The 26365-nt window shown below is 44.6% G+C and overlaps 1 protein-coding gene and 2 long non-coding RNA genes across 46 annotated transcripts; 1 reads left to right on the top strand and 2 right to left on the bottom strand.

The window, feature by feature from the left end:
- The first annotated feature begins 1902 nt into the window (after positions 1 to 1902).
- On the top strand, positions 1903 to 7030 carry LOC109769421 (uncharacterized). 20 transcript variants are annotated; one of them, XR_012204172.1, is made up of 11 exons: positions 1903 to 2093; positions 2941 to 3072; positions 3258 to 3411; positions 3957 to 4146; positions 4469 to 4675; positions 4856 to 4930; positions 5343 to 5410; positions 5498 to 5590; positions 6125 to 6205; positions 6416 to 6510; positions 6628 to 7030. It is a non-coding gene; the product is annotated as an uncharacterized lncRNA (long non-coding RNA). The 20 variants fall into 20 exon arrangements; XR_012204166.1 differs by having other exon boundaries at positions 6407 to 6510; XR_012204169.1 differs by having other exon boundaries at positions 4856 to 5034; positions 6407 to 6510.
- Positions 7031 to 9041: 2011 nt separating this feature from the next.
- LOC109769420 (uncharacterized) lies at positions 9042 to 13607 on the bottom strand. Of its 25 annotated transcripts, none has more exons than XR_012204164.1 (10): positions 13072 to 13607; positions 12829 to 12974; positions 12323 to 12559; positions 11633 to 11701; positions 11093 to 11328; positions 10716 to 10803; positions 10488 to 10572; positions 9999 to 10071; positions 9767 to 9895; positions 9042 to 9185 (listed from the first exon to the last, which is right to left on the bottom strand). XR_012204164.1 is itself a non-coding variant. In XM_073509972.1 (10 exons), exons 3-7 carry the CDS (start codon positions 12462 to 12464, stop codon positions 10564 to 10566), a joined length of 372 nt encoding a protein of 123 aa, XP_073366073.1. In that variant the 5' UTR covers positions 12465 to 12559; positions 12829 to 12974; positions 13072 to 13320; the 3' UTR covers positions 9042 to 9185; positions 9767 to 9903; positions 9999 to 10099; positions 10488 to 10563. The 25 variants fall into 25 exon arrangements, 7 of the variants coding, with proteins under 7 accessions (XP_073366073.1, XP_073366075.1, XP_073366070.1 ...); XR_002234309.4 differs by having other exon boundaries at positions 9767 to 9903; positions 11633 to 11775; positions 13072 to 13571; XR_012204165.1 differs by having other exon boundaries at positions 11093 to 11156; positions 11633 to 11775; positions 13072 to 13571.
- An 11590-nt stretch (positions 13608 to 25197) lies between these two features.
- On the bottom strand, positions 25198 to 26061 carry LOC120975329 (uncharacterized). The gene is made up of 2 exons (XR_005771113.2): positions 25920 to 26061; positions 25198 to 25521 (listed from the first exon to the last, which is right to left on the bottom strand). It is a non-coding gene; the product is annotated as an uncharacterized lncRNA (long non-coding RNA).
- Positions 26062 to 26365: the final 304 nt, after the last annotated feature.

Raw genomic sequence — 26365 nt, 5'->3', positions numbered from 1 at the left:
CGCTAGCACCACACGGGCAAGGCCCGGCAGCGCTCGCTGAGTGCCAAGATTGACTGATTTCCTTCAAGAAGGAGATTAGATGGAGAAAGCAACGCGCAGTCTTACATCGAATAGAGAGGGCGAAACAAACAGGCAAGCCGACCGGAGATGCATCATGGTAGGGGCAGGTCGACGATGTTGTACATGAGCATGTGAAGTGTTGGACTAAGGAGAAAAGAGGAGCTAGCAATGGGGGGCGGGGGCACGGGGTGCCAGCCACCATATCATGGAGAGGAGAGGAGCGGGCAAGCAATGCGGGGAGGCATCCGATGGGAGGGGGGGGTCGATCCGCGTGATGGATGGAAACGAGAGGGAGAGCAAGTATAGTAAGGTCTATTCAGCAGGCTATAGCAGATGCCATGTCATTAAAATCCTAGGTGGAGGAAAGAGAAAGGAGGAGAGAGAGGGCAGCGAGCCCTACATGTGCAGCCTGGCTGCAGCAGCACAAACGAGGAAAAAGTTTGCATGCAGCCTGCGCTAGCACCTCCCTCCCAATCACATGTCTCCTTTCATATGCAGACATTAAATGTTACAGTAATTAGTATAGCCAACTTATTATATGAGTGAGCTTTTGTAAAGACTATAGATGACATGGCATCTCTTTGTAGCCGGTAGCCGGCTACATTATTAACCATGCTCAGAGGCAGCGTTGCGTTGGTTTGGGAGATCATTCAGACTAGCCACAATGGGTAGTAACATAGAGTAGTAACATGGGCATGTTACTACCTCTATAGTGGGAAGTAACATATGTGTGGTAACATGCAATACTTCATTTATTATGCTATAGACTCATCTTGCTTTGGTATGTGTGATGTTACAGTAACTAGCTAAGTTACTAAAACTACCTCTCTCTTCATTAACTCATTGTCATATAGACACATGTACATAGGAATTACTGGTAGTGCTCCTTCAAACAACGCAGTTGGTAGGTACTCAATTATAGTGTGTAGGGAGAATTAATTAAAACCATTCAGCTGCGCATCAAGGGTAGGCCTGGGCATTCGGTTAACCCGAACCGATTTCTTTGGTTTAATAAGAATTTCGGTTTTGCGAAATTGATGACCGATCGGTCTTATAAAATTCTACTAACCGAGAATTTGGTGGACCGATACTTCGGTTCGGTCGTCGGTTTCAGACCGAAGAGACCAAAGAAAAAGTCAAACACCATAGGGAAGAACTCAAGCAGTGGTCGCCAATGGAATGAACCAAAAAAATAATCAAAAAATACATTATGACAAGAAACGGGAGAGGAGATGCAGCTGTAGCCTGTAGGAGCAGCTCGGCAGACATGTTCAGTTAGCCTGTAGGAGCGCTTGTGGAATTTGAGTTGGGACTTGGGAGGTGTGGTCGCTGTTGGAGAGAAATACGAGGAGGAGGGAAGAGATGTTGCGGCGCCGGCAGCCCGGCGCCAGCCAGCGAGATCAACAGGAGCGGTGGAGCATCGGCTGGTTGGCGGCTCAGATCTTGCGGCGTCTTAGATGTGGATAAGGTGCGGTGAGGGCAGCCCGTTTTTAGTGGTGAGGGCACGCTGAAGCTGAAGGCACCCTCGTGAAGGCTTAAATGGACACATGTACGAGAGTGGGCTATGGGCCTAATGCATGGAGTTGGCCTGTTACTAATTTTTCTCGGTTACTTCGGTACTTCGGGTACTCGATGGTTAAAACCGAAGCGACCGATGTAATTTCGGTTTTACAGAGTTGCTGACCGAATTTAGTATCATTTTTTCCGGTTTCCGTTCATTCGGCTTCGGTCCCGGTTTTCTCCGTTCGGTAATTCGGTCTTGGTTAAAATGCCGGGTGCCTCCTCGCGATAGCCACGTCATCACAGCGTGGAAGACAAAACAGATCACTGGGACAAAAACAGGGATCGAGGTGGTCGCAGGTTCGGGCGCCATCTCCTTCCTTCCCGTACACTGGGATCAAACAGCCCGCGGCCTGGCGGTGCCGGCCTGGATCTGGAGGCAGATGGACCAGATCCTGGAGCTGGGCACGAAGGAGCTCGAGGTCGACGACTCCGGCTTCGTCCTCCTCCTCTGACGTCGCCACCTTGCTCAGGTCCAACACGCCTATCCATCGCCCCAGTTTTTATCATTTCATCGTGATTACCATCCCACGCCATCCATAGGGTGTGCCTTCTGCCCTTCTCACCACTCTGAACTCTGAGGAAGTGGAAATTGGGTTGGGGAAGTTTTTTGAGCTCGAAATTAAACCCAGTTCTAGAATAGTAGAAGCTGGTGCTGAGATGGTCGGTAGGCAGTGGCACTCATAGGTTTCCATTGCTTCAAATCTATTTGGTTTTAGGTGATTGGGCACCCAAAACTCACAACACTGTTGCTACACATTAGTTCAGGAATCAAGGCAAATAGCGGTATTTCCCTTTGGGGTGAATGGACGAACTGATTATGGGAAGACCAACCAAGTAGTTTATACAGTACTCACACAATTTCTCACACTTCCAGCGAATTAAACTGATGATTAGATGTGCCTTCTCTCCTTCGTACATTGTTTGGGGGTTTGGTTTGAGAAGTGGGTTGCAGCACTCATGATTTTGCTTGTTTCGGGGATGGAATGAATTGGGCATCAACATCTAACACACACACACACACACACACACACACACAGAGAGAGAGAGAGAGAGAGAGAGAGAGAGAGGAGAGAGGAGAGAGGAGAGAGAGAGAGAGGATGATTCTCTTTATTACGTCAACCATGTAGTAGAAACAAGATAGAACTAAACAGCTAGGGTTTTGAAGTTGACTCGGTAGCTGAATCATGGTCCATGAATTTGTGTAAAACGACAAGTGCGCTGCTGAATTAAAATTCTACCTGTTCATTCCACTGCCCAGTTACCATCTGAAAGGTTCTATTTTGCCACCGCAACTCTAATTAGATTGTTATAGTTCAGACTAAGGGGATCAAGATTGGTCATCTGTTAGCTATGTACTGTGGACCTCAACACTAGCTGAGTACCTATGCAGCTAATCATTGATCTTGTCTTGGGTGAAAGGCTGGCGTTTGTTAATTCAGATACTGAAAGGTAACCCACACTGACTTTATTTGTTTACTTTCCTTCTGAACTCTTATTTGCTTAGCTTCTATTGATGATATTTCTAATCTTTTATCTTCGTCGGTAAACTCAACTGCATCTCAGTTTTCTGTTCCCATTTCCTGGATTGCGGGTCCTGATGCGCAAGATTCTTCTGTTTGCTACGGCACACGCAGGCCTGGACGATGGCAAGCATTGGCGTGCGCACGTCGTTGCAACAGACACACCTCAACCCTCCCGACGCACGCAATAATCAGCGGTGCCAAAATGATTTGGTGTTTGCAAGGGTCGCTTTTGTTGCATTTTCTACGTGAGAAACCATCTCAGGCTGTAAGTTTGCACAGCCTGGACACTTCACTTGCATACCTTGTTAGTTACTGATTGGACTATACGTAATTATGTTCACTTATATATAACAAGAGTTACTTTACCCAACTCCCAAGGAAATTGCATACTAAATGTTCTTGCAAATCTTGTTCTCAGATTGTCAATTGAAGGCGACCACGAGATATTCTCATGTTCTTTTCGAATGTTTATTTGGGGATTAAAATCTTGATAATTAGGTGTACTGCTTCGCTTCATATGTAATTTCCCTCATGCCTTCTAATCCGTTCAGATGACTAGCTATTATCCACATTAGGTTTTGAAATGCCTATGCTCTATCTAATTGGTCGTTCAATTAGTCAAATAGCCGTTTCATTTTTATTATGCTGACACAAGATCTATCTCTGTTCTAAGATTTAGTTTCTGGTCACTTTTTGTGAGGTTTTTCATCAAAGATTCTCTTTAAACTCCTATTTTATACCTTTCTTTATGGTTCTTTGCATGGAAGTACTCTGTTTTCTTGCTTATATTATTCTTATGGTATCATACAGATTTGGATGCACCTGCACAGTACTGATAGTACATGAAATTCATCAACCTGCTGTTGCCGCAACCAACCAAAATTTGCTCTAGCAGAGTGATGAATACAATATTCATGCTAAGCTTTCTTCAAATTATGCTAATTGATCTTAAAAAGCTGGCTACTGGTGTTATTTGCTGCAATTTATTTCTGACAGCCAGGTAGTCTTGGAATGCTTTCGTGATGCAATTTATTTCTGACAGACAAGCTATGCTAATTGATCTTGAAAAGCTGGCTACTGGTGTTATCTGCTTTGTGGAAGGCTGTTAGCATTAAACTTTAGTGCTCGGCTGTTCATCATAGTCTCATTCCCTAGATGATTAATGAGGCATGAAAAATAGGTGAAATTGCAGGAAAATTGAAGATGGGAACACGATTCATTTTGTCAATGGGAACATCTACTGTTACAGATACACTTTCTGTATTCTACCTATCGATGGCGTAATGTTTGAATATTAAGTCATTTCTTTTTGTCATTAGCAGGTGCTTTTATTTATGTTCATATTCCACGTATGCATGTGCTGCTCCGGTGGTGTTTTATTAGTTGATTGGCATATATGGATCTCTCCATGTTTATTAGTTGATCTCCAACCCCTACTCTGCTGTGGTGTTGTGGGAGCAAGAAGAGCATGCATGCTTTCTCTCTACATCTAGGGTCCATACGGCCAGATTGACGGGCCTAAACTCTGGGTGAGTTCCTCCATGCCCCGATTGATTTCTTGCCTTGCTGGTTGTGTCATATGGCTATTAGCATTTGATTGATAAATATTTCAGTTTTACCGAATGATCTTGCTTTACCCATCTACACCTTGAGTTGATCTGTTCTTTCATGTTTACTTACTTTTGCTACTGTTCTTGTCCAACTCAAAGGTTTCTTTCAAGAATCATGAGAGAACATTCAAGGAGTGGCTTATTTGGAAATTAGAACCTTCAGATTTCTTAGAAGTGAGGTTACTTTCCAACTAGAATTATAGGCAAGCATTGGTCTTTAATTTGGAAGTGATTGTCATGTCTAAGAAGGGAGATCAACCCGGTTTGGTGTACATGATGTATGATCCTTTTTTATTGATTTCTTATACTATGTCGACATGACTTATTATGCTAGATATAGATGGATTAACATGAAGATAATTCCTTTTGTTCTGTTTTTTCACTAGACATAGATGCTATTTATGCTTCTTTAGCAGTGACATCATAGTCAACTTGCATTTTCTGTCTTTTAGCTACGCTACCAAATCCAGCAACTTTGATTTGTTCGTACCATTAGGCTGTAAGGAAATATTACTATATGTAACATGTTTTTTTTCTTAAGCTACTGTTGTTGCTTCTCATGTCTAAAATATATTTCTTGATGCAGCTTCACTCGGATTTATGTGAATATAAGCGTAAGAGGTCTAGTGGCAATGCTACAAAATCATTGCAGGCGTGAGTATCCGGATTGCACTACTGCTGGCCGTTTCTTGCGATTGCGTACAACAGGCTTCTGACAAAGCCAAGTCATGGCCTCATTAGGCCCCTTTTTTCAGCCAAACTGAAAGCACTTCATGTTAGCTTGTATTCGCTTTTGGATTAACTACAATGCATTGTACCCATCCATGCTCCAGGGTGAGTCGTACATATCCTCGTTAGATGTACCAATGCCTATGATGGTTCTGAACTCTAATAATATAGTATCGTATGTTTGATCGATGGTCTACTATTAGATCATAATGTTATAGCATATGCCCATATTGATGTACATGAGTTAGACTAATGACGAAACATGGCAGCCGAATGTGCCGAGACAAGATAAATGCGCACAGGCCTTCTCGTAAAAGTTTGATACACTTTTCAAGAAAACGAACTTTGGTTAATCATTAAGCTATAACTTTTCTCATATTTGAACAACAAGGTTATTTGTGTTCTGCTAAAAAAGTGGCAATGTTAAAAAAATGGGTATTTTGTGTAACTTTTGCAAACTTTGTGGAAAGAAGCTGCAAATAACTGATTTCGCTGTCAAGTGTACAGTCCAATGTTAATCTAGAGGGTGGAATCTTTAAACTTCGTTGATGCTTTCTTGTCCGTTTTGATCTAATATCTGTCTGATGTGGTTTGTATAAAACTTATGGTGGTATAATTAGTTTTGCTTTTTCTTGGCAGGATATAATAACGTTGTAGATAGACGGAGACTGAATCAGTTCACACTACTTTGATGTCTATCGAGCCAATGGGACAACAAAGGTAGTTCCTTTGCACAATTTGACAAATGTTATTTCATATTACATGATATGTCTGACTCATTTCAGTGGGCATTCAATTAATTTGAGGCATCCTTTCCTAGGATCTTACCTTGATATTCCTCTATTTTCTCCTATTTGTACCATGCTTTTTTAAGAACTGAAATAAATATAACCAGTGTTACAAATGTTTGCTGAGGAAAAGTCCTTGCAGAAAAGAAGAACTGGAAGCAGGTTATCTATCTTCACGAGCAAGTCGGCATCTGTAAACCTTCACCGGAGCCATTCCAGCTCTTTCAGAGCCACAAGGTGAGCCGGAAGTCAGTGTATGTTTGAACGAGCACACTCGCTTCTCTCAGAATTCATATAATCATTAGAAGCTCAGAACCAGTCATGCCAAAGATATGAAGTGGAACTCATTTGCAGGCAAGGAAGTTGAGGAACCAAGACCCCAACGGTGCGGAGCAGTTTGCCATCGAGAGGACTAGGGCTGCCATCAGGGACCTCTAAACCAAGCTCAACATCCCAATTTGACTACCTCTACGGGATAGACCTCAACAGAAAACTGTTGAGTGCCTCCATCAACACCGTGTCCTGGAGGGTCGTCGCCGTCCGCGACGACGAGCTACTGCCGCAGCTTTGTCAGCCGCATGGTTAGAGGGAGGCATCAAGGGCCTGCCACCGCTGCCGGGGCCGACGTGCGTGTAATTTCTATTAATGTATCTTATGTTGCCAAACAACAACATGCTCCTGTCAATGCTATATCGTTGTGGGCGTGGCATTTCAGTTTCTTCCTCAGGTGATATTCCAATATAATAAGTTCCATCAAGAACTGCATGTACATGTGTTGCTATCCTGATCCAAAAAGGGAAGTAAAAAGGGCGTTCATCTACCTGGCACCGCCCAGATGCCCCTCAAGAGGCGCGCCACGGGCGCGCCCCAACTACTAGTTGAAGGATCCATCTATTCGGGGTACTGGGAGTACTCCCTCCTTTCATGTATATACGCCCTAATGCGTTTTTCGAAACTAACTTTAACCACATGTTAGAGCAATAATATATGACATGCAAGTTACACAAAGCACATCATCGAATTCGTATGTGGAAGGAGCTTGTAATGATATAATTTTCACATTATACATCTCATATATTATTAATCTTATCAACAGTCAAAGACAATCTCGAAAAATGTATTAGGCCTTATATATATAGAAGGAGGGAATACGTGGGATGGAATTTTCACCCCAATTATAATTTACTCCCTTCGTCCCATAATGTAAGACGTTTTTTGACACTACACTAGTGTGAAAAAACGTCTTACATTATGGGACGGAGGGAGTATTTCCTAATTACTCTATTCTTTATGGTCAGCATTTAACTTATGTTCTTTTTTTTTTGCAAATAACTTATGAATTTTATTAGAACAACCAGCAGCCGTCAAGAACAAGTACAGCTGTCCCACAGAAAGCGAGAAGACCTTGCACAAAGAAGAAAATACAACCAAGACCCTAGACAGGGTCATCGTCGCTGCCGGTAGATAACAGCCAGTTTGTTTGTTTCTATCTATTCTGGATGAACTGATGATGACTGTTTTTGCTAGACTACAACATTGAGTGATGAAGCAGTAAATTGTTTCATCCATACATTAACGGTAATAAAATAGTTATATTATTTCGCAAGGGACAAATAATGAGTATGATGAACAATCCGTCATACACAAATCTAAATAAGTGAGAGCAGAAATATAATACTCCCTCCATTCGGAAATATATTTGACATGATTTTAGTTCAAAACCACATCAAGTATTTCCAAACAGAGGGAGTACCTTTGTATCTAACCGACTTTGACTTGTTTTCCCCATCAATACCAAATATACAACTGGAAGATTTTCTTTCTTTTCTTTCTAAAAGCCAGCCACTATGCCATCTCTTTTACATACATACACGGCTGTTGGTCATTGATACATGTATGATCCATCTCATCAGGCAAACAAAAAAAGCATTTCCTTGATCCATGAGGCGAGAAATTTGAGAAGAATACCAATGGTATAAATGAGATATCACATATGAGAGCAGAAATACAACAAGTGAATTGCAAACTTGTGTGTTTTGCCTCCTCCTACACCAGCAACAACATACCAGGATAATTTCTAAGAGCTACTACTCACAATGCATCCTACCAAAGCGTGTTGTAAGCAACATGTTCCACTACAAAAATCAACACAACAAACAAGCTATCATCCATTTGTTATTCACAACTCTGAGAAAATAAGACAAACTAACTAATCTCGACAAGAACGGCTCCAACGCTCGTGAAGTCGTGATGGCCTCGGGCTTCACCACGTCTGTCCTTCTTCAGTCACACAAGCTAAGAGCCGGCAACACTTGTGAATACAAAGCAAGCTAAGGCAGCAACACAAGAACCCATCAATCAGGCCCTCGACGAAACTGATGATCCACACTACACCATACATCGGTCTTCTCGCCCTCATGTGGCTGCGGGTCCAAAAGGAAAAGGAGGAAATACGTGCGTGTGCAGAGGCGAGTATTCCTAGAATTGTCAAGGAATCCCTGCCGTGTTTAGTTTCACTAGATGACCAGTTGCGCCAATGGCGCAAAGGGCTGCAGCAAACCAGGTACTCATAGAAAGTTAGTATCCATTGAGATAAGGCATAATCAGTAACTGGTTGTTCAATCAGTAACTACTTGCTGATACAGAAAAGTATCACCAAGCAGACAGGTTAAGGGACATGTTAGTCTATGGGCAAAAGGCTCATATACCAAACCGAAATAGAAGATCTGAGATCAAATACTTGATGTGTAAAATTTTGCTAACGAACCAAAGAAAATCTGATCCATCTCTTTATTTATTACTGTAAAACAAAGCAACACAGTAGTAGGATGATACAAATCCACACACATGCATGACGGAATGCGCCGTTTGTCTCTGCTCTGCCTCCCTCCTCTCAAACCATCCACCGTGACCTGAACTTGAGAGAGTATAGTCAGCGGTGAAAAAGGTCTGAACTTGAAACAACTAATGTCAGCAAGACCCCAAGGCTTGAAGCTTTGCATATAATAAAAAACCAATTCCCAACTATTTTTGCCCAATCATCCCAAACAAGCACCATGTATTTTAAAGAGAAATTCAGTCCAAGCAGCTTCATTAATCCTTCAGGTGCATAATCAATCACTGTAGTGTTCTAGCCTTAAGAAACTGAAGAAGAAACAATCAACAATAAAAGTAAAATCATGTGTAGCAGCAGCAAAAGCAAAACTAATCACATTCTGCCATTCTGACCTATCATCTTTTAAATCAAACTACACAAGAATAAAATTATCTAACAGAACATGAACACCATGTATCCTATTCAGAGACATCTTCACTGCATATATATGCTAGATAATCAAAAATCTGAAAGCATCTTAGAGGAAGCCCTCACTAAGAACCTTGGCAGACGTTCATGAAGCTGCGCCTACATTAGCTACATGACCGACAATTACTCAAATCTGTCGTAGTACACAAATAACACAGTTGAACAACAGATAAATAGGAAGAGACATACATGAATTGCAGTCAGATTTACATGCCTGCTGCTCCTCGACACTGCAACCCTTCCTAGAGGGCCGACACGATTTGGTCTGCTTGTTTTGTTTACTCCGGCTATTCATTGTTGGTGCTGGATTTTTATTGTCTGCATTGCTGCATTAGATGAATATTTGCTACCGTAAATATTTCAAGGGAAAAAGTGATTTGTGAGATTATTTTTTCTATAGGATGTGAGAAGCAATACTTACTCTTGCTTTTGTCTTTTGGGAGGAGCACAGTCCTATTCCTTTTTTTTGCGGGAAACGTTCCTATTCCTTTGAGCTGCATTCCAAAATATTGTACATACGTACTGCTACTGTATGAGTGGATATAGAAGAATAGATAAAAAATCAACAAAAACAATACAGAGAACTAACAAAAATTGCAGGAAAACTAATTATGCCTGCCTTCTTTTAGATAATATAAGATAGTTTAGGGGCTAAACCAACTAATCAATAAAAAGGAGAGCATGTATGTAGTTCATCTAGTTATTATGAAACATGTGCTTTATAAGCATATGAGTGTTGTGATATCTGTCAGATTTTTCGGATTAGAAGGCAGTGTTACATAGCAATGAAGCAAAATTTAATTCAGATTTCAATCAAGGAAACAAAAAATCTGAATTATTAATTCAGATTTGAATTAAGCAAAAAAAATACAGAATTAGCCACCAAGGGGAACTTGGGAAGAGTATGTACCAGGAGTCAAAAAATCAGAGGCGTATGCGTATGCAGTGACGTGATGGACGAAGATGACTACTTGAGCTTCTCCAGATCACAACACCTGAAAAAGTGATGCAAGCAGCAACATGAAATAATTAGAATGCAATGTTAGATATCCAATCAAGGAAAAATAAATTCAGATTCGAATTAAGCAAACAAAATTTCAGAATTAGCAATGGAGTGGAACTTGGGAAGAATATGTACCAGTAGGAGGGAAAAATTGAAGGAGTATGCGTACGCAGTGACGGGGCCGACGAAGATGACTACTTCAGCGTCGTCCAGCCCGCTCCACCTGAAATTAGAAATATTTAGAAAACACAACTCCTTCTAAATATTTACAGGTGTTTCTTCCCAACTCAATCAGGCTACTTATGGTTATCAACATTCAATAGTCAGAACACATAACTAAGAGTCTAAATACCGAGGTACAAATTCAACAAAAAAAAAAGCACCCACAAAATGGGACATAAAGGAACATAGGCAGAAATCCAGCATCGAAATCTTCATGCTTGATACAAGGAAGATAATCAAACGTATGCAGACACTAAAATGCAAGCAAGATTAACTGACAGATTAAGTACCAATTAATCGAAGCAAGTCGATGTGCCTTCAACCTTCTTGCCAGCTGACAAATGTCTGCAGAAACTGGACAACAGACTGAGTTCAGCAAAGTACGTGATTAGTTCCTATAAGTGCATTTCCCAGCTGAGTGTTGCATGCTACATAGAGGGTCAATCTCCGCGTCGAGCGGACAAATGGAAGGAACTACAGCCAACAACTATATGCATCTCAGCCACCGGAATGTAACTCTAGATACCTGCACAGCAAGAAATATCACCGGTCAACAAAATATGTACTATCCATTCAGAAAATTCATTGAGTATAGAAACTGTGTCAAAATCTCCAAAGTTGAATAATCTCAGCATCATTAAACAAAATCGGCATTTGAGATGGGGAACAACAAAATGTGTATCATTGTTTTTTTACTCTGCGCATTATCAAGTAATAGTTTCACCACTACTATAATGATAGCTTAGTTGGATGGGGAAACCATTCCTAGCCTGCTGATTAAAAACTAATAGGAGCGTGCTAACAAAACAGATGTGGCCATCATCGTGCACCTGCAAATGATTTAGCGCTGGCCGTCCACCTCGACGGCTTGTATCGGCAGCAGGCCGGCCCTCGTCTGCCTGTCCAGCACAGCAGCACGGTTAGCTCCAGAGAACATAATCTTGGTGTGGAATCGTAGCTTAAAGACCAAATCCTGTGTAAGAGAGGATGTGTATGAAGTCAGAGAATAGAAAAAATGTGCCAAACAATAGCTCATCGCATCATTTCAAATACCATACTACACCCAAATTGCGGCATTACTGGAAAGAACCAGCATCTATAAGTAATATCACTGTATTTGGGAACCAACTATCCTATTTCCAAACCCTAGAACATTCCTAATCAAAACAGGAAATCATCTCCTAACCCTGGTAATTTTTTGAGAAAGTAATAGCTTGAGACAACCTGAGAACTACTAATAAAAAAAGGAAATCCACACACACCAACTCCCATGGCTCAATTAAATTGAATCTTAAAATACTAATTAACCACTCAGTAATAGTTAGTTGATTTCAAGAAATGGATGGCTTCGTTCACTTAGATTTCCAAGAAAAAGAAATCAAAAAACGAAAGGGAGTAAATCTTTTGTTCTGAATCTATCCCCGTCACTCCCATAAAAAGGAAAACTGCGAACAAGAACAGAACACATGAACTTGGATGGGGAAACATCAATCTAAATCCAAAGCTCAACGAACGCCTACCCAGATTTACATCCAAAGCTCCGCGAACGCCTACCCAAATTACTTGAAGAAACATCTGCTTATTTTCCCCATGAGCTAAACTGCACCAAGAACTGCGCGTACCCAGAACAGCTCGTGAGCGGGGAACAACAAAAAGGTCCATCCCTCCGCCGCTCCTGTACAGCAGCTCGCGCCACAGGTTGCGCCGCTCCTCCGTGCACCGCAGTACTGTACTGCAAGATGCGCTGAATTGAATAGCTGCAAAAGCAAAATCCAATTGGAGATGCTTAGAGTGGAATTCAGTGTGATGGCTTGTCCATTCGACAACCAGAACTGTAAATCTCAAAGCATTTATATGAAACCGACTTCAAAATATGAGGTGAATAAATTCTAGTAGAGCAGATGTATTTACTGCACCACATACTGCGTCTTTGCACAAACTAATTAACTAAATCCTGCTTCAAACATCCGATATGGTTCACTATAGCAGCACACATGTTTACAGAACATGAAGTATTTCAGTTTACCTATGCCAAATTTACTTGCTACTCATACGGTTGCAGATTCTTATGAAAAATTTGGGAACCAAATAAAGTTGTAGTCCTTCCTGGTCAGGAACATGCCGCCCTTCTTTCTGTTCAAGAACCAGTCCGGCTCCTTGAACTCTCCAGCCCTGCACTCCCCCATGGAACACAAGAGCACGGATCAGCACCACACCCAACCCACCCACTACGACGAGATCTGATGAGAACGGAGAAGGATTTTCTCACCTATTGTTGATGTCGATGTACCACTTCTTGCAGACGATGTTGGAGAAGCAGCAGCCCACAGAGGTCAACGCGAACATGATGTTCTGGTTGAACATCCATGGCTTCGTCGCCGGAGACGGGACCATCCGCCTCACCTAGCTCCCTGCCGCCGGCGCCTCACCTCCGGTCCTTCCCCGAACGTCCCTCGACGATGAAGGAGCAACCAACCGGCACCAGCGTTGGGTGGGGAGAAGAGGGGGGGCGCGCCGGTCGCCCTGCTCTGGGCGACAGGAGGAGCACCGGCGGTGGCTCGAGGCGCGGGCGGACGGGGAGGTGCTCGGGCGGACGGCACCAGCGTCGGGGGGGGGGGGGGGGGGGGGGGCGCCCTGCTCTGGACGAGAGGGAGAAGGCGGAGGCCGTCAGGGAGGGGGCGGCTGAGGTGCTGCGGGAGAAGGTGGCTAGGGTTTTGCGGGTGAGGGAGGAGGAAGTGAGCGAGGGGAAAGGGAGAGATATTTGGGCACTGATCTGCGCCGGTGCGCCGGCCGAATAATTCGGCCGGTCGTGCCGTAGACATACGATACGTTTCATAATAGCCGCACGATTACATCTTTTCCAATTGCTGCGCTGGTAAAAAAAGTCATGCCGTCTGTTCATCCCCACTGCCCCGTGATCTCCCATATGCCAGCTAGCTCGCCGGCCGCCCTCGTCCACGAGGCTGCCGTCCTCGTCGCAGCTGTCCGCCCTCGTCCCGCCGGCCACCGTCCTCGTCGCAGCCGTCCGCCCTCGTCCCCGCCGGCCACCATCCCAGTCACCAGCCCCAACCACCGCCGTCCGTCCTTGTTGCTTTACCCCGTGCAACAGCCGCACCCCGCGGTTGAAGCTCTTGTTAAGACCATTGTAGCTCCGGTTGCGACGACTGAAGCTCGCCGGCATGCTCGCCGCTGCTCATCCCCGGTGTGCAGCTTGCAACAAAAAATCGAGCACCGGGGGAGATGCCCAGTGCTACAACCAACAACGCAAAAAGCTACAACTAGCGATAGGAAAAGCTTCAACCGGCTATGAAAAAAGCTTCAACCAGTATACGACTGGAGGTATGGATGACTAAGAAAAGTTACAAACCGGTGACAAAAAAAGCTTCATCTAGCGACGAAAAAAGCTTCATCCGACTATAAAAAAAGTTTCGATCGTGGAAACGAAGCCATGGACGAAAAACGAAAAGTTGCAACCGACAGTTATAAAAGTTACAACCGCATTGAAAAAAGCTTCAAGCTTCTTATCTCAGCTGCGACCCGCGATGGCGATGACGCCGTTTTGCTGCAACCGTAGTAGATTTTTGCTACCATCGGTGATTGAATTTGCTACAACCAATATTCCACAACTGATGTTGCTGCTCCACCAAGCTCCCAGACCCGCCCATGGCCATGGTCGTCACGGCGCTGTGGGAGGTGAGAAAAGGAAGGTGGACGCGCGGCCATGCGAGGAGCGCCCCTTGGCTTCGCACCTTGCAGCGTTAGTGGCCGCACCCCCCTACAGCATGCGGCCGCGTAGCTTGGTTACGGTGATTGTGCGGGCCTGTGTGGAGATTTCGATCTAAGGGAGAGGAAGAAGAAAACATGTGGTTCGGGCTCTCTGGAGACGAAAGGGATATGGATAAGATAGGCTGCAAGCGCGTACGTGGCTAACTCGTGACGTTTCGCGAACGCTTGCGTGGCGACTCGACCGGCGCGTCGTTCGGCCGGCGCCCCGGCGTGAAATGTTTCCCGAGATATTTTCACGCGAGAGAGAGGGCTGCCCAATCCTGACTCTTTTTCCTCGTGCGGTGAACCATCACGTAGCGTCGAGAGAAACCCAGCCTCTGGTCGCTGGCCCCCACGGTCTCATGACCCCACTCGCCATCTCTGCTGAAGCGGCCATGGATGTGAAAAAAAACCAACGGCTGGCCAGACGCCAGCGGCCAAAAATAACACTGTCGCTACACCAGTAACTCGATCGTGCGGTTAAAATACATAGTGCGCGCTCGAAGGCGTTAGATCGGCGGGTTGCATAGCTTGATTTATATGTTCAATGGGTGGGGAAGGGCTGCCCGTGGTAATGTCTGTAAAAAAGAAAAACATTGTATGTATGGGAAAAAATAGATGTATCTTATGTCGCACCATAATTCCAGGGCCACGCTTCCTTGGGTCGCCGGTTCTGTACAGGAGGCGCTGCTGGTGGCGGGGATCTAGTTCGGGAGAAACCCCTGGTCGGCCATCGCCGGCCGCGTCGACGGCGACGCCTGAGGGCGTCGTTCCCCTCCTTGGAGGCGTCAGTATGGACTGATTGTAGGGGAACGTAGCAGAAATTCAAAATTTTCTACGCATCACCAAGATCAATCTATGGAGTAATCTAGCAACGAGGGGAAGGGGAGTGCATCTACATACCCTTGTAGATCACGATGCGGAAGCGTTGCAAGAACGCGGATGAGGGAGTCGTACTCGTAGCGATTCAGATCGCGGTTGATTCCGATCTAAGCACCGAAGAACGGTGCCTCCGCGTTCAACACACGTGCAGCCCGGTGACGTCTCCCACGCCTTGATCCAGCAAGGAGAGAGAGAGAGGTTGGGGAAGATTCCATCCAGTAGCAGCACGACGGCGTGATGGTGATGGAGGAGCGTGGCAATCCCGCAGGGCTTCGCCAAGCACCGCGGGAGAGGAGGAGGAGGGAGAGGAGTAGGGCTGCACCGAAAGAGAGACGTTCTCGTGTGTCTTGGGCAGCCCAAACCTCAACTATATATAGGGGGGAGGGGGCTGCGCCCCCCTCTAGGGTTCCCACCCCAAGAGGAGGCGGCCAGCCCTAGATCCCATCAAGGGGGCGGCCAAGGGGAGGAGAGGGGGGGCTCCTCCATCACCATCACGCCGTCGTGCTGCTGCTGGATGGACCTAGGGTTTGCCCCCTCCCACTCTCCCATGCGCCTTGGGCCTTGGTGGGGGGGGCGCACCAGCCCACTTGGGGCTGGTCCCCTCCCACACTTGGCCCACGCAGCCTTCTGGGGCTGGTGGCCCCACTTGGTGGACCCCCCGGGACCCGCCCGGTGGTCCCGGTACATTATCGATATCACCCGAAACTTTTCCGGTGACCAAAACAGGACTTCCCATATATAAATCTTTACCTCCGGACCATTCCGGAACTCCTCGTGACGTCCGGGATCTCATCCGGGACTCCGAACAACATTCGGTAACCACGTACAAACTTTCCCTATAACCCTAGCGTCATCGAACCTTAAGTGTGTAGACCCTACGGGTTCGGGAACCATGCAGACATGACCGAGACGTTCTCCGGTCAATAACCAACAGCGGGATCTGGATACCCATGTTGGCTCCCACATGTTCCACGATGATCTCATCGGATGAACCACGATGTCGGGGATTCAATCAATCCCGTATACAATTCCCTTTGTCTATCGGTATGTTACTTGCCCGAGATTCGATCGTCGGTATCCCGATACCTTGTTCAATCTCGTTACCGGCAAGTCTCTTTACTCGTTCCGTAACTCACATCATCCCGTGATCAACTCCTTGGTCACATTGTGCACATTATGATGATGTCCCACCGAGTGGGCCCAGAGATACCTCTCCGTTTACACGGAGTGACAAATCCCAGTCTCGATTCGTGCCAACCCAACAGACACTTTCGGAGATACCTGTAGTGCACCTTTATAGCCACCCAGTTACGTTGTGACGTTTGGTACACCCAAAGCATTCCTACGGTATCCGGGAGTTGCACAATCTCATGGTCTAAGGAACTGATACTTGACATTAGAAAAGCTCTGAGCAAACGAACTACACGATCTTGTGCTAGGCTTAGGATTGGGTCTTGTCCATCACATCATTCTCATAATGATGTGATCCCGTTATCAACGACATCCAATGTCCATGGTCAGGAAACCGTAACCATCTATTGATCAACGAGCCAGTCAACTAGAGGCTTACTAGGGACATGGTGTTGTCTATGTATCCACACATGTATCTGAGTTTCCTATCAATACAATTCTAGCATGGATAATAAACGATTGTCATGAACAAGGAAATATAATAATAACCTATTTATTATTGCCTCTAGGGCATATTTCCAACAGTCTCCCACTTGCACTAGAGTCAATAATCTAGTCCACATCACCATGTGATTAACACTCATAGGTCACATCACCATGTGACCAACATCCAACGAGTTCACTAGAGTCAACAATCTAGTTCACATCACTATGTGATTAACACTCAATGAGTTCTGGTTTGATCATGTTATGCTTGTGAGAGAGGTTATTAGTCAACGGGTCTGAACCTTTCAGATCCGTGTGTGCTTTACGAATATCTATGTCATCTTGTGGATGCTACCACGCGCTATTTGGAGCCATTTCAAATAACTGCTCAACTATACGAATCCGGTTTACTAGTCAGAGTCATCCGGATTAGTGTCAAAGTTCGCATCGACGTAACTCTTTACGACGAACTCCTTTTCACCTCCATAATCGAGAAAATTCCTTAGTCCACTAGATACTAAGGATAAGTTCGACTGCTGTCATGTGATCCATCACCGGATCACTATTGTACCCCTTGACCAACTCATGGCAAGGCACACTTCATGTGTGGTACACAACATAGCATACTGTAGAGCCTACGTCTAAAGCATAGGGGACGACTTTCGTCCTTTCTCTCTCTTCTGCTGTGGTCAGGTCTTGAGTCTTACTCAATATTCACACCTTGTAACACAACCAAGAACTCCTTCTTTGCTGACCTATTTTGAACTCTTTCAAAATCATGTCAAGGTGTGCATTCTTTGAAAGTATCATCGGGCGTCTTGATCTATCTCTATAGATCTTGATGCCCAATATGTAAGCAGCTTTATCCAGGTCTTCCTTTGAAAAACTCCTTTCAAACAACCCTTTACGCTTTCCAGAAATTTTACATCATTTCAGATCAACAATATGTCATTCACATATACTTATCAGAAATGTTGTAGCGCTCCCACTCACTTTATTGTAAATACAAGTTTCTAACAAACTTTGTATAAACCCAAAAACTTTGATCACTCCATCAAAGCGTATATTCTGACTCCGAGATGCTTGCTCTAGTCCATGGAAGGATCTGGAGCTAGCATACCTTTTAGCATCCTTAGGATCGACAAAACATTTCTGATTGTATCACATACAACCTTTCCTTACGAAAACTAGTAAGGAAACTTGTTTTGACATCCATCTGCCAGATTTCATAAATGCAGCTAATGCTAACATGATTCCGACGGACTTTAGCATCGCTACGGATGAGAAAATCTCATCGTAGTCAACTCCTTGAACTTGTGGAAATACTCTTTGCCACAAGTCGAGCTTCATAGACGGTAACATTACCGTCCACGTCCGTCTTCTTCTCAAAGATCCATTTATCTCGGATTTCATGGCTTCTAACCATTTGTCGGAATATGGGCCCACCATCGCTTCTCCATAGCTCGTAGGTTCAGTATTGTCCAACAACATGATATCTCAGACAGGATCACGTACCACTCTGAAGTAGCACGCATCCTCGTCGTCCTACGAGGTTTGGTGGTGACTTGATCCGAAGTTTCATGATCACTATCATAAGCTTCCACTTCAATTGGTATAGGTGCCACAGGAACAACTTCCTGTGCCCTGCTACACACTAGTTGAAGTGACGGTTCAATAACCTTATCAAGTCTCCACCATCCTCCCACTCAATTCTTTCGAGAGAAACTTTTCCTCGAGAAAGGACTCGTTTCTAGAAGCAATTACTTTTGCTTCCAGATCTGAAATAGGAGGTACACCCAACTGTCTATGAAGATGCATTTATCCGCTTTGGGTTCGAGCTTATCAGCCTGAAACTTTTTCACATAAGCATCGCAGCCCAAAACTTTTAAGAAACGACAACTTAGGTTTCTCTAAACGGTGTCGTCTCAACGGAATTGCGTGGTGCCCCTTTTAAAGTGAACGCGGTTGTCTCTAATGCCTAACCCATAAACGATAGTGGTAATTCGATAAGAAACATCATGGTATGCACCATATCCAACAGGGTGCAGTTATGATGTTCGGACACACCATCACACTATGGTGTTCCAGGCGGTATTAATTGTGAAACACTTTCCACAATGTCTTAATTTTGTGCCAAACTCGTAACTCAGATACTCATCTCTATGATCATATCACAGACATTTTATCCTCTTGTCACGACGATCTTCAACTTCACTCTGAAATTACTTGAACCTCTCAATAATTCAGACTTGTGTTTCATCAAGTAAATACACTCAGCATCTACTCAAACCATCTGTGAAGTAAGAACATAACGATATCCACTTCATGCCTCAGCACTCATTGGACTGCATACATCAAAATGTATTACTTCCAATAAGTTGCTCTCTTGTTCCATCTTACTGAAAACGAGGCCTTTCAGTCATCTTGCCCATGTGGTATGATTTGCATGTCTCAAGTGATTCAAAATCAAGTGAGTCCAAACGATCCATCTGCATGGAGTTTCTTCATGCATATATACCAATAGACATGGTTCGCATGCCTCAATCTTTTCAAAAACGACTGAGTCCAAAGATCCATCTACATGGAGCTTCTTCATGCGTTCTATACCAATATGACTCAAGTGGCAGTGCCACAAGTATGTGGTACTATCATTACTATCTTATATCTTTTGGCATGAACATGTGTATCACTACGATCGAGATTCATTTTAGGTGCAAGACCATTGAAGGTATTATTCAAATAAACAGAGTAACCATTATTCTCCTTAAATGAATAACCGTATTGCGACAAACATAATCCAATCATGTTTATGCTCAACACCAAATAACAATTATTTAGGTTTAACACCAATCTCGATGGTAGAGGGAGCATGCGATGCTTGATCACATCAACCTTGGAAACACTTCCAACATACATCGTCATCTCACCTTTAGCTAGTCTCCATTTATTCCGCAGCTTTTATTTCGAGTTACTAACACTTAGCAACCGAACCGGTATCTAATACCCTGGTGCTGCTAGGAGTACTAGTAAAGTACACATTCATATAATGTATATCCAATATACTTCTGTCGATCTTGCCTGCCTTCTCATCTACCAAGTATCTAGGGTAGTACTGCTTCAGTGACCGTTCCTCTCATTACAGAAGCACTTAGTCTCGGGTTTGGGTTCAACCTTGGGATTCTTCACTAGAGCAGCAAACGACTTGCTGTTTCATGAAGTATCCCTTTTGCCCTTGCCCTTCTTAAACTAGTGGTTTTACTAACCATCAACAATTGATGCTCCTTCTTGATTTCTACTCTCGCGGTGTCAAACATCGCGAATAGCTAAAGGATCATCATAACTATCCCTGGTATGTTATAGTTCATCACGAAGCTCTACTAGCTTGGTGGCAGTGACTATGGAGAACTATCACTATCTCATCTGGGAGATTAACTCCCACTTGATTCAAGCGATTGTGGTACTCAGACAATCTGAGCACATGCTCAACGATTGAGCTTTTCTCCCTTAGTTTGCAGGCTTAAGAAACTTGTGAGAGGTCTCATACCTCTTAACGTGGGCACTAGTCTGAAATCCCAATTTCAGTCTTCGGAACATCTCATATGTTCTGCGACGTTTCAAAACGTCTTTGGTGCCACAATTCTAAACCGTTAGCATTACTCACTGAACTATCACGTAGTCATCAAAACGTGTATGTCAGATGTTTCGCAACATCTACAGACGACGCTGAGGTTCAGCACACCGAGCGGTGCATTAAGGACATAAGCCTTCTGTGCAGCAATGAGGACAATCCTCAGTTTACGGACCCAGTCCGCATAATTGCTACTATTAAATTTCAACTAAATTTTCTCTAGGAACATATCTTAAACAGTAGAACTAAAGCGCAAGCTATGACATAATTTGCAAAGACCTTTTGACTATGTTCATGATAATGAAGTTCATCTGATTATTGAACTCCCACTCAGATAGACATCCCTCTAGTCATCTAAGTGATACATGATCCGAGTCAAACTAGGCCGTGTCCGATCATCACGTGAGACGGACTAGTCATCATCGGTGAACATCTCCATGTTGATCGTATCTTCTATACGACTCATGCTCGACCTTTCGGTCTCTTGTGTTCCGAGGCCATGTCTGTACATGCTAGGCTCGTCAAGTCAACCTAAGTGTTTTGCATGTGTTCCGAGGCCATGTCTGTACATGCTAGGCTCGTCAACACCCGTTGTATTCGAACGTTAGAATCTATCACACCCGATCATCACGTGGTGCTTCGAAACAACGAACCTTCGCAACGGTGCACAGTTAGGGGGAACACGTCTCTTGAAATTTTAGTGAGGGATCATCTTACTTACTACCGTCGTTCTAAGCAAATAAGATGCATAACATGATAAACATCACATGCAATCAAATAGTGACATGATATGGCCAATATCATTTTGCTCCTTTGATCTCCATCTTCGGGGCACCATGATCATCTTTGTCACCGGCATGACACCATGATCTCCATCATTGTGTCTTCATGAATTTGTCACGCCAACGATTACTTCTACTTCTATGGCTAACGCGCTTAGCAATAAAGTAAAGTAATTTACATGGTGTTATTCAATGACACGCAGGTCATACAAAATAAAGACAACTCCTATGGCTCCTGCCGGTTGTCATACTCATCGACATGCAAGTCGTGATTCCTATTACAAGAATATGATCAATCTCATACATCACATATATCATTCATCATATCTTCTGGCCATATCACATCACATAGCACATGCTGCAAAAATAAGTTAGACGTCCTCTAATTGTTGTTGCAAGTTTTTACGTGGCTTGTATAGGTTTCTAGCAAGAACGTTTCTTACCTACGTAAAACCACAACGTGATATGCCAATTTCTATTTACCCTTCATAAGGACCCTTTTCATCGAATCCGTTCCGACTAAAGTGGGAGAGACAGACACCCGCTAGCCACCTTATGCAACTAGTGCATGTCAGTCGGTGGAACCTGTCTCACGTAAGCATACGTGTAAGGTCGGTCCGGGCCGCTTCATCCCACAATGCCGCCGAAACAAGATAAGACTAGTAGCGGCAAGAAGAATTGACAAAATCGACACCCACAACTACTTTGTGTTCTACTCGTGCATAGAAACTACGCATAGACCTAGCTCATGATGCCACTGTAGGGGAACGTAGCAGAAATTCAAAATTTTCTACCCATCACCAAGATCAATCTATGGAGTAATCTAGCAACGAGGGGAAGGGGAGTGCATCTACATACCCTTGTAGATCGCGATGCGGAAGCGTTGCAAGAACGCGGATGAGGGAGTCGTACTCGTAGCGATTCAGATCGCGGTTGATTCCGATCTAAGCACCGAAGAACGGTGCCTCCGCGTTCAACACACGTGCAGCCCGGTGACGTCTCCCACGCCTTGATCCAGCAAGGAGAGAGGGAGAGGTTGGGGAAGATTCCATCCAGCAGCAGCACGACGGCGTGATGGTGATGGAGGAGCGTGGCAATCCCGCAGGGCTTCGCCAAGCACCGCGGGAGAGGAGGAGGAGGGAGAGGAGTAGGGCTGCACCGAAAGAGAGACGTTCTCGTGTGTCTTGGGCAGCCCAAACCTCAACTATATATAGGGGGGGGGGGGCTGCGCCCCCCTCTAGGGTTCCCACCCCAAGAGGAGGCGGCCAGCCCTAGATCCCATCAAGGGGGGCGGCCAAGGGGAGAAGAGGGGGGGCGCCCCACTAGATGGGCCCTAAGGCCCATCTGGACCTAGGGTTTGCTCCCTCCCACTCTCCCATGCGCCTTGGGCCTTGGTGGGGGGGCGCACCAGCCCACTTGGGGCTGGTCCCCTCCCACACTTGGCCCACGCAGCCTTCTAAGGCTGGTGGCCCCACTTGGTGGACCCCCGGGACCCTCCCGGTGGTCCCGGTACATTACCGATATCACCCGAAACTTTTCCGGTGACCAAAACAGGACTTCCCATATATAAATCTTTACCTCCGGACCATTCCGGAACTCCTCGTGACATCCGGGATCTCATCCGGGACTCCGAACAACATTCGGTAACCACATACAAACTTTCCCTATAACCCTAGCGTCATCGAACCTTAAGTGTGTAGACCCTACGGGTTCGGGAACCATGCAGACATGACCGAGACGTTCTCCGGTCAATAACCAACAGCGGGATCTGGATACCCATGTTGGCTCCCACATGTTCCACGATGATCTCATCGGATGAACCACGATGTCGGGGATTCAATCAATCCCGTATACAATTCCCTTTGTCTATCGGTATGTTACTTGCCCGAGATTCGATCGTCGGTATCCCAATACCTTGTTCAATCTCGTTACCGGCAAGTCTCTTTACTCGTTCCGTAACTCACATCATCCCATGATCAACTCCTTGGTCACATTGTGCACATTATGATGATGTCCTACCGAGTGGGCCCAGAGATACCTCTCCGTTTACACGGAGTGACAAATCCCAGTCTCGATTCGTGCCAACCCAACAGACACTTTCGGAGATACCTGTAGTGCACCTTTATAGCCACCCAGTTACGTTGTGACGTTTGGTACACCCAAAGCATTCCTACGGTATCCGGGAGTTGCACAATCTCATGGTCTAAGGAACTGATACTTGACATTAGAAAAGCTCTGAGCAAACGAACTACACGATCTTGTGCTAGGCTTAGGATTGGGTCTTGTCCATCACATCATTCTCCTAATGATGTGATCCCGTTATCAACGACATCCAATGTCCATGGTCAGGAAACCGTAACCATCTATTGATCAACGAGCCAGTCAACTAGAGGCTTACTAGGGACATGGTGTTGTCTATGTATCCACACATGTATCTGAGTTTCCTATCAATACAATTCTAGCATGGATAATAAACGATTATCATGAACAAGGAAATATAATAATAACCTATTTATTATTGCCTCTAGGGCATATTTCCAACACTGATCCCCTCACTTCCCCTTCCCCTAGGTCTCCCAGGCGAAAGCCCTAACTTTGTTGGGCGGCGACGGCGCTCACGACGCCGTTCCCTTCTTGAAGGCGCCGCTTTGGGAACCTTGGGGCTGGGTGGCGCTTGTGGGTGGTGGACGACGGCGGTGGTGCGGCCCTATCCTAGCATGGATCTGCGTCCGTTGCTTGGAGATGGACTCACGTAGGTGGAGGTCATCGTTTGGCGTCAAGGTGGCGTCGATGGCGGAGGCACCTACCAAGGTTGGCACCTCAATCTGCTCTGAAGATGGACTAGTGGAAGATGGCGGCGACGACACATGTGAGTGCGTCAGACCGGTTTGTGCCCCGGACCCGATATGTGGCTCGGTCGGGGCCTCCGGCTTTAGATGTTAGGCATAGGTGAGAGGTCTGGGTATTTGGCCCAGCTTGCACCCCTTCATCATATGGATTGGAGTAGCGGCAGATGTTGCCAAGATGGCGGATTCGGGCATATGTTGACTTTGTAAGGTCCTTGAGAATAATCAATAAAATGGCCGTATGCATCTCCCAGATGCAGAGGTCGGGGGTCATCCTCCTTTTCTAAAAAAAAAATTCCAGGACCACGGATACCACATGCACCCATTCCACGCGAAAATGAACATGGGTGTACAACGGGCACCCATGTTTCATATCCCAAAAATTCAGTTTTTTTTGAAATTTTCAGATATTTCTTGGTGCTCCAATGTATTTCCCCACTAGACCTCCGATATTGTGTTCATCCAATTCAGTCTTCCTGTTCTATACTTCATGATTTGTATTAAAAATTCCTTTTCAAATTAAAACAATTATACATATGAAAATATATTCCATAAGAATATAGTTGTACAATTTTAATATTGTCAAAATTTCTCATCCTTCAAGCGGAAAAAGATAGTATACCAGGTTGCATATTAACACCGTTAAAGCAAGCACATAGAAAAGCAGGGGTATATTGGATGGAGTCGTTCACCCAACATATAAATCAGCTTGACAATTCCTTGACAATTACAGGAATCACAACCAAAGTCACTTCTGTAGTTTCTGAAACCGATGACTTGGTCAGCTGGTAATCGTTTTCAGTTCCGGCAAATTTCACCCAAAAACAAAACAGAAGATTCAGATTGCACACAGACACAATGAGCAAGGCCATAGATGAGTCAAGCATGTTTTGGCACCAATGGCCCCTTTATTAAAGAAAAACACACAACGAAAACTTTCAGTTGCATGTACTACTTGCATGTATTCACGTCACAGCCGCATGAGACTCTACGAAGTGTACAACTGCCTTTCGGCTGCGCTGGATCATTGCAAGTTATCTCCTGGCAGCATATTGTTGTATAATAAGTTTTCTCGTGATCATGGCTGCAGTGACATAGGTCGCACTGTCTTGATACGGTTGTCTGAGGAAAATATGTTGCTGGTAGAAACCTTCTGGCTGGCTGTACTGGGATGCTGCTTGTGATGTTAGCGTCCTCTCCTGTTCATCATGTAGCATACATTCATAATTATATTTCTTCTGGGTGAAAATTAACCTGATAAACTAAGTGTGCACACACACTACATCATCTCGCTGACATCTCTTTGTACGTATAGTAGGAGAAATTAAAATTCTTTTTTTTCTCAAACACGCAGGAGAGCTGCGTATCATTTCAATAAGAAAGAAATATGTACAAGGGTGAGGGCAAGAATTCCGTCGACCCAAACACACCACAAGGCCCTAAGGAACAAACTAAGAAATATGTACTATTAAGTCAAAAACACCTAAACTGATTGATCAATACGACAGCACCCAATTTGATTATTTATGCAAACAAATCAGTTTATCCACAAGATTTATATGGAATGATAAGATTGGTATGAATAGGATAAACATACCATGGACTTGATCGCTGGTGCACAGAAGCAGAAGGCACATGAGGGTGACAAACATCTGCGAAGATTTTGCCATCAGTATATCTTATAAGAAAGAAGAAGAATTCACTTTGGGGTTTGTGTGTTTTGTGTTGTGAATGGCTAAGGTATAGAGAATGGGAATATATACACATACATGATATGGCGCAAGATGGCAGCCAGTTGTTGTTTACGCCAAAAAAGATATGCATTTACTGAATGGATTAATTTATTTTATTGCCTGCCATTAATACTCCCTCAGGTATCTGTGTCTTGCATGTAAGTTTAATACAGATTAATGCAATTCAGGAAAGTAAAAAACTACTTAAATTACAGATTTATATTGGAAAACGTTTGCAGCCGGTCGACCGGCTACCTGTTCCGCCGGTCGCTCGCGCACATGTACTGGGCCCACGGGTGCTCTTCTCTCG

This window comes from Aegilops tauschii, chromosome 3 (genome assembly GCF_002575655.3).
Source record: "Aegilops tauschii subsp. strangulata cultivar AL8/78 chromosome 3, Aet v6.0, whole genome shotgun sequence".
Lineage (NCBI taxonomy): Eukaryota > Viridiplantae > Streptophyta > Magnoliopsida > Poales > Poaceae > Aegilops > Aegilops tauschii.
The sequence above is the reverse complement of the archived record's forward strand: the minus strand, read 5'-3'. Positions and strand labels throughout refer to the sequence as shown.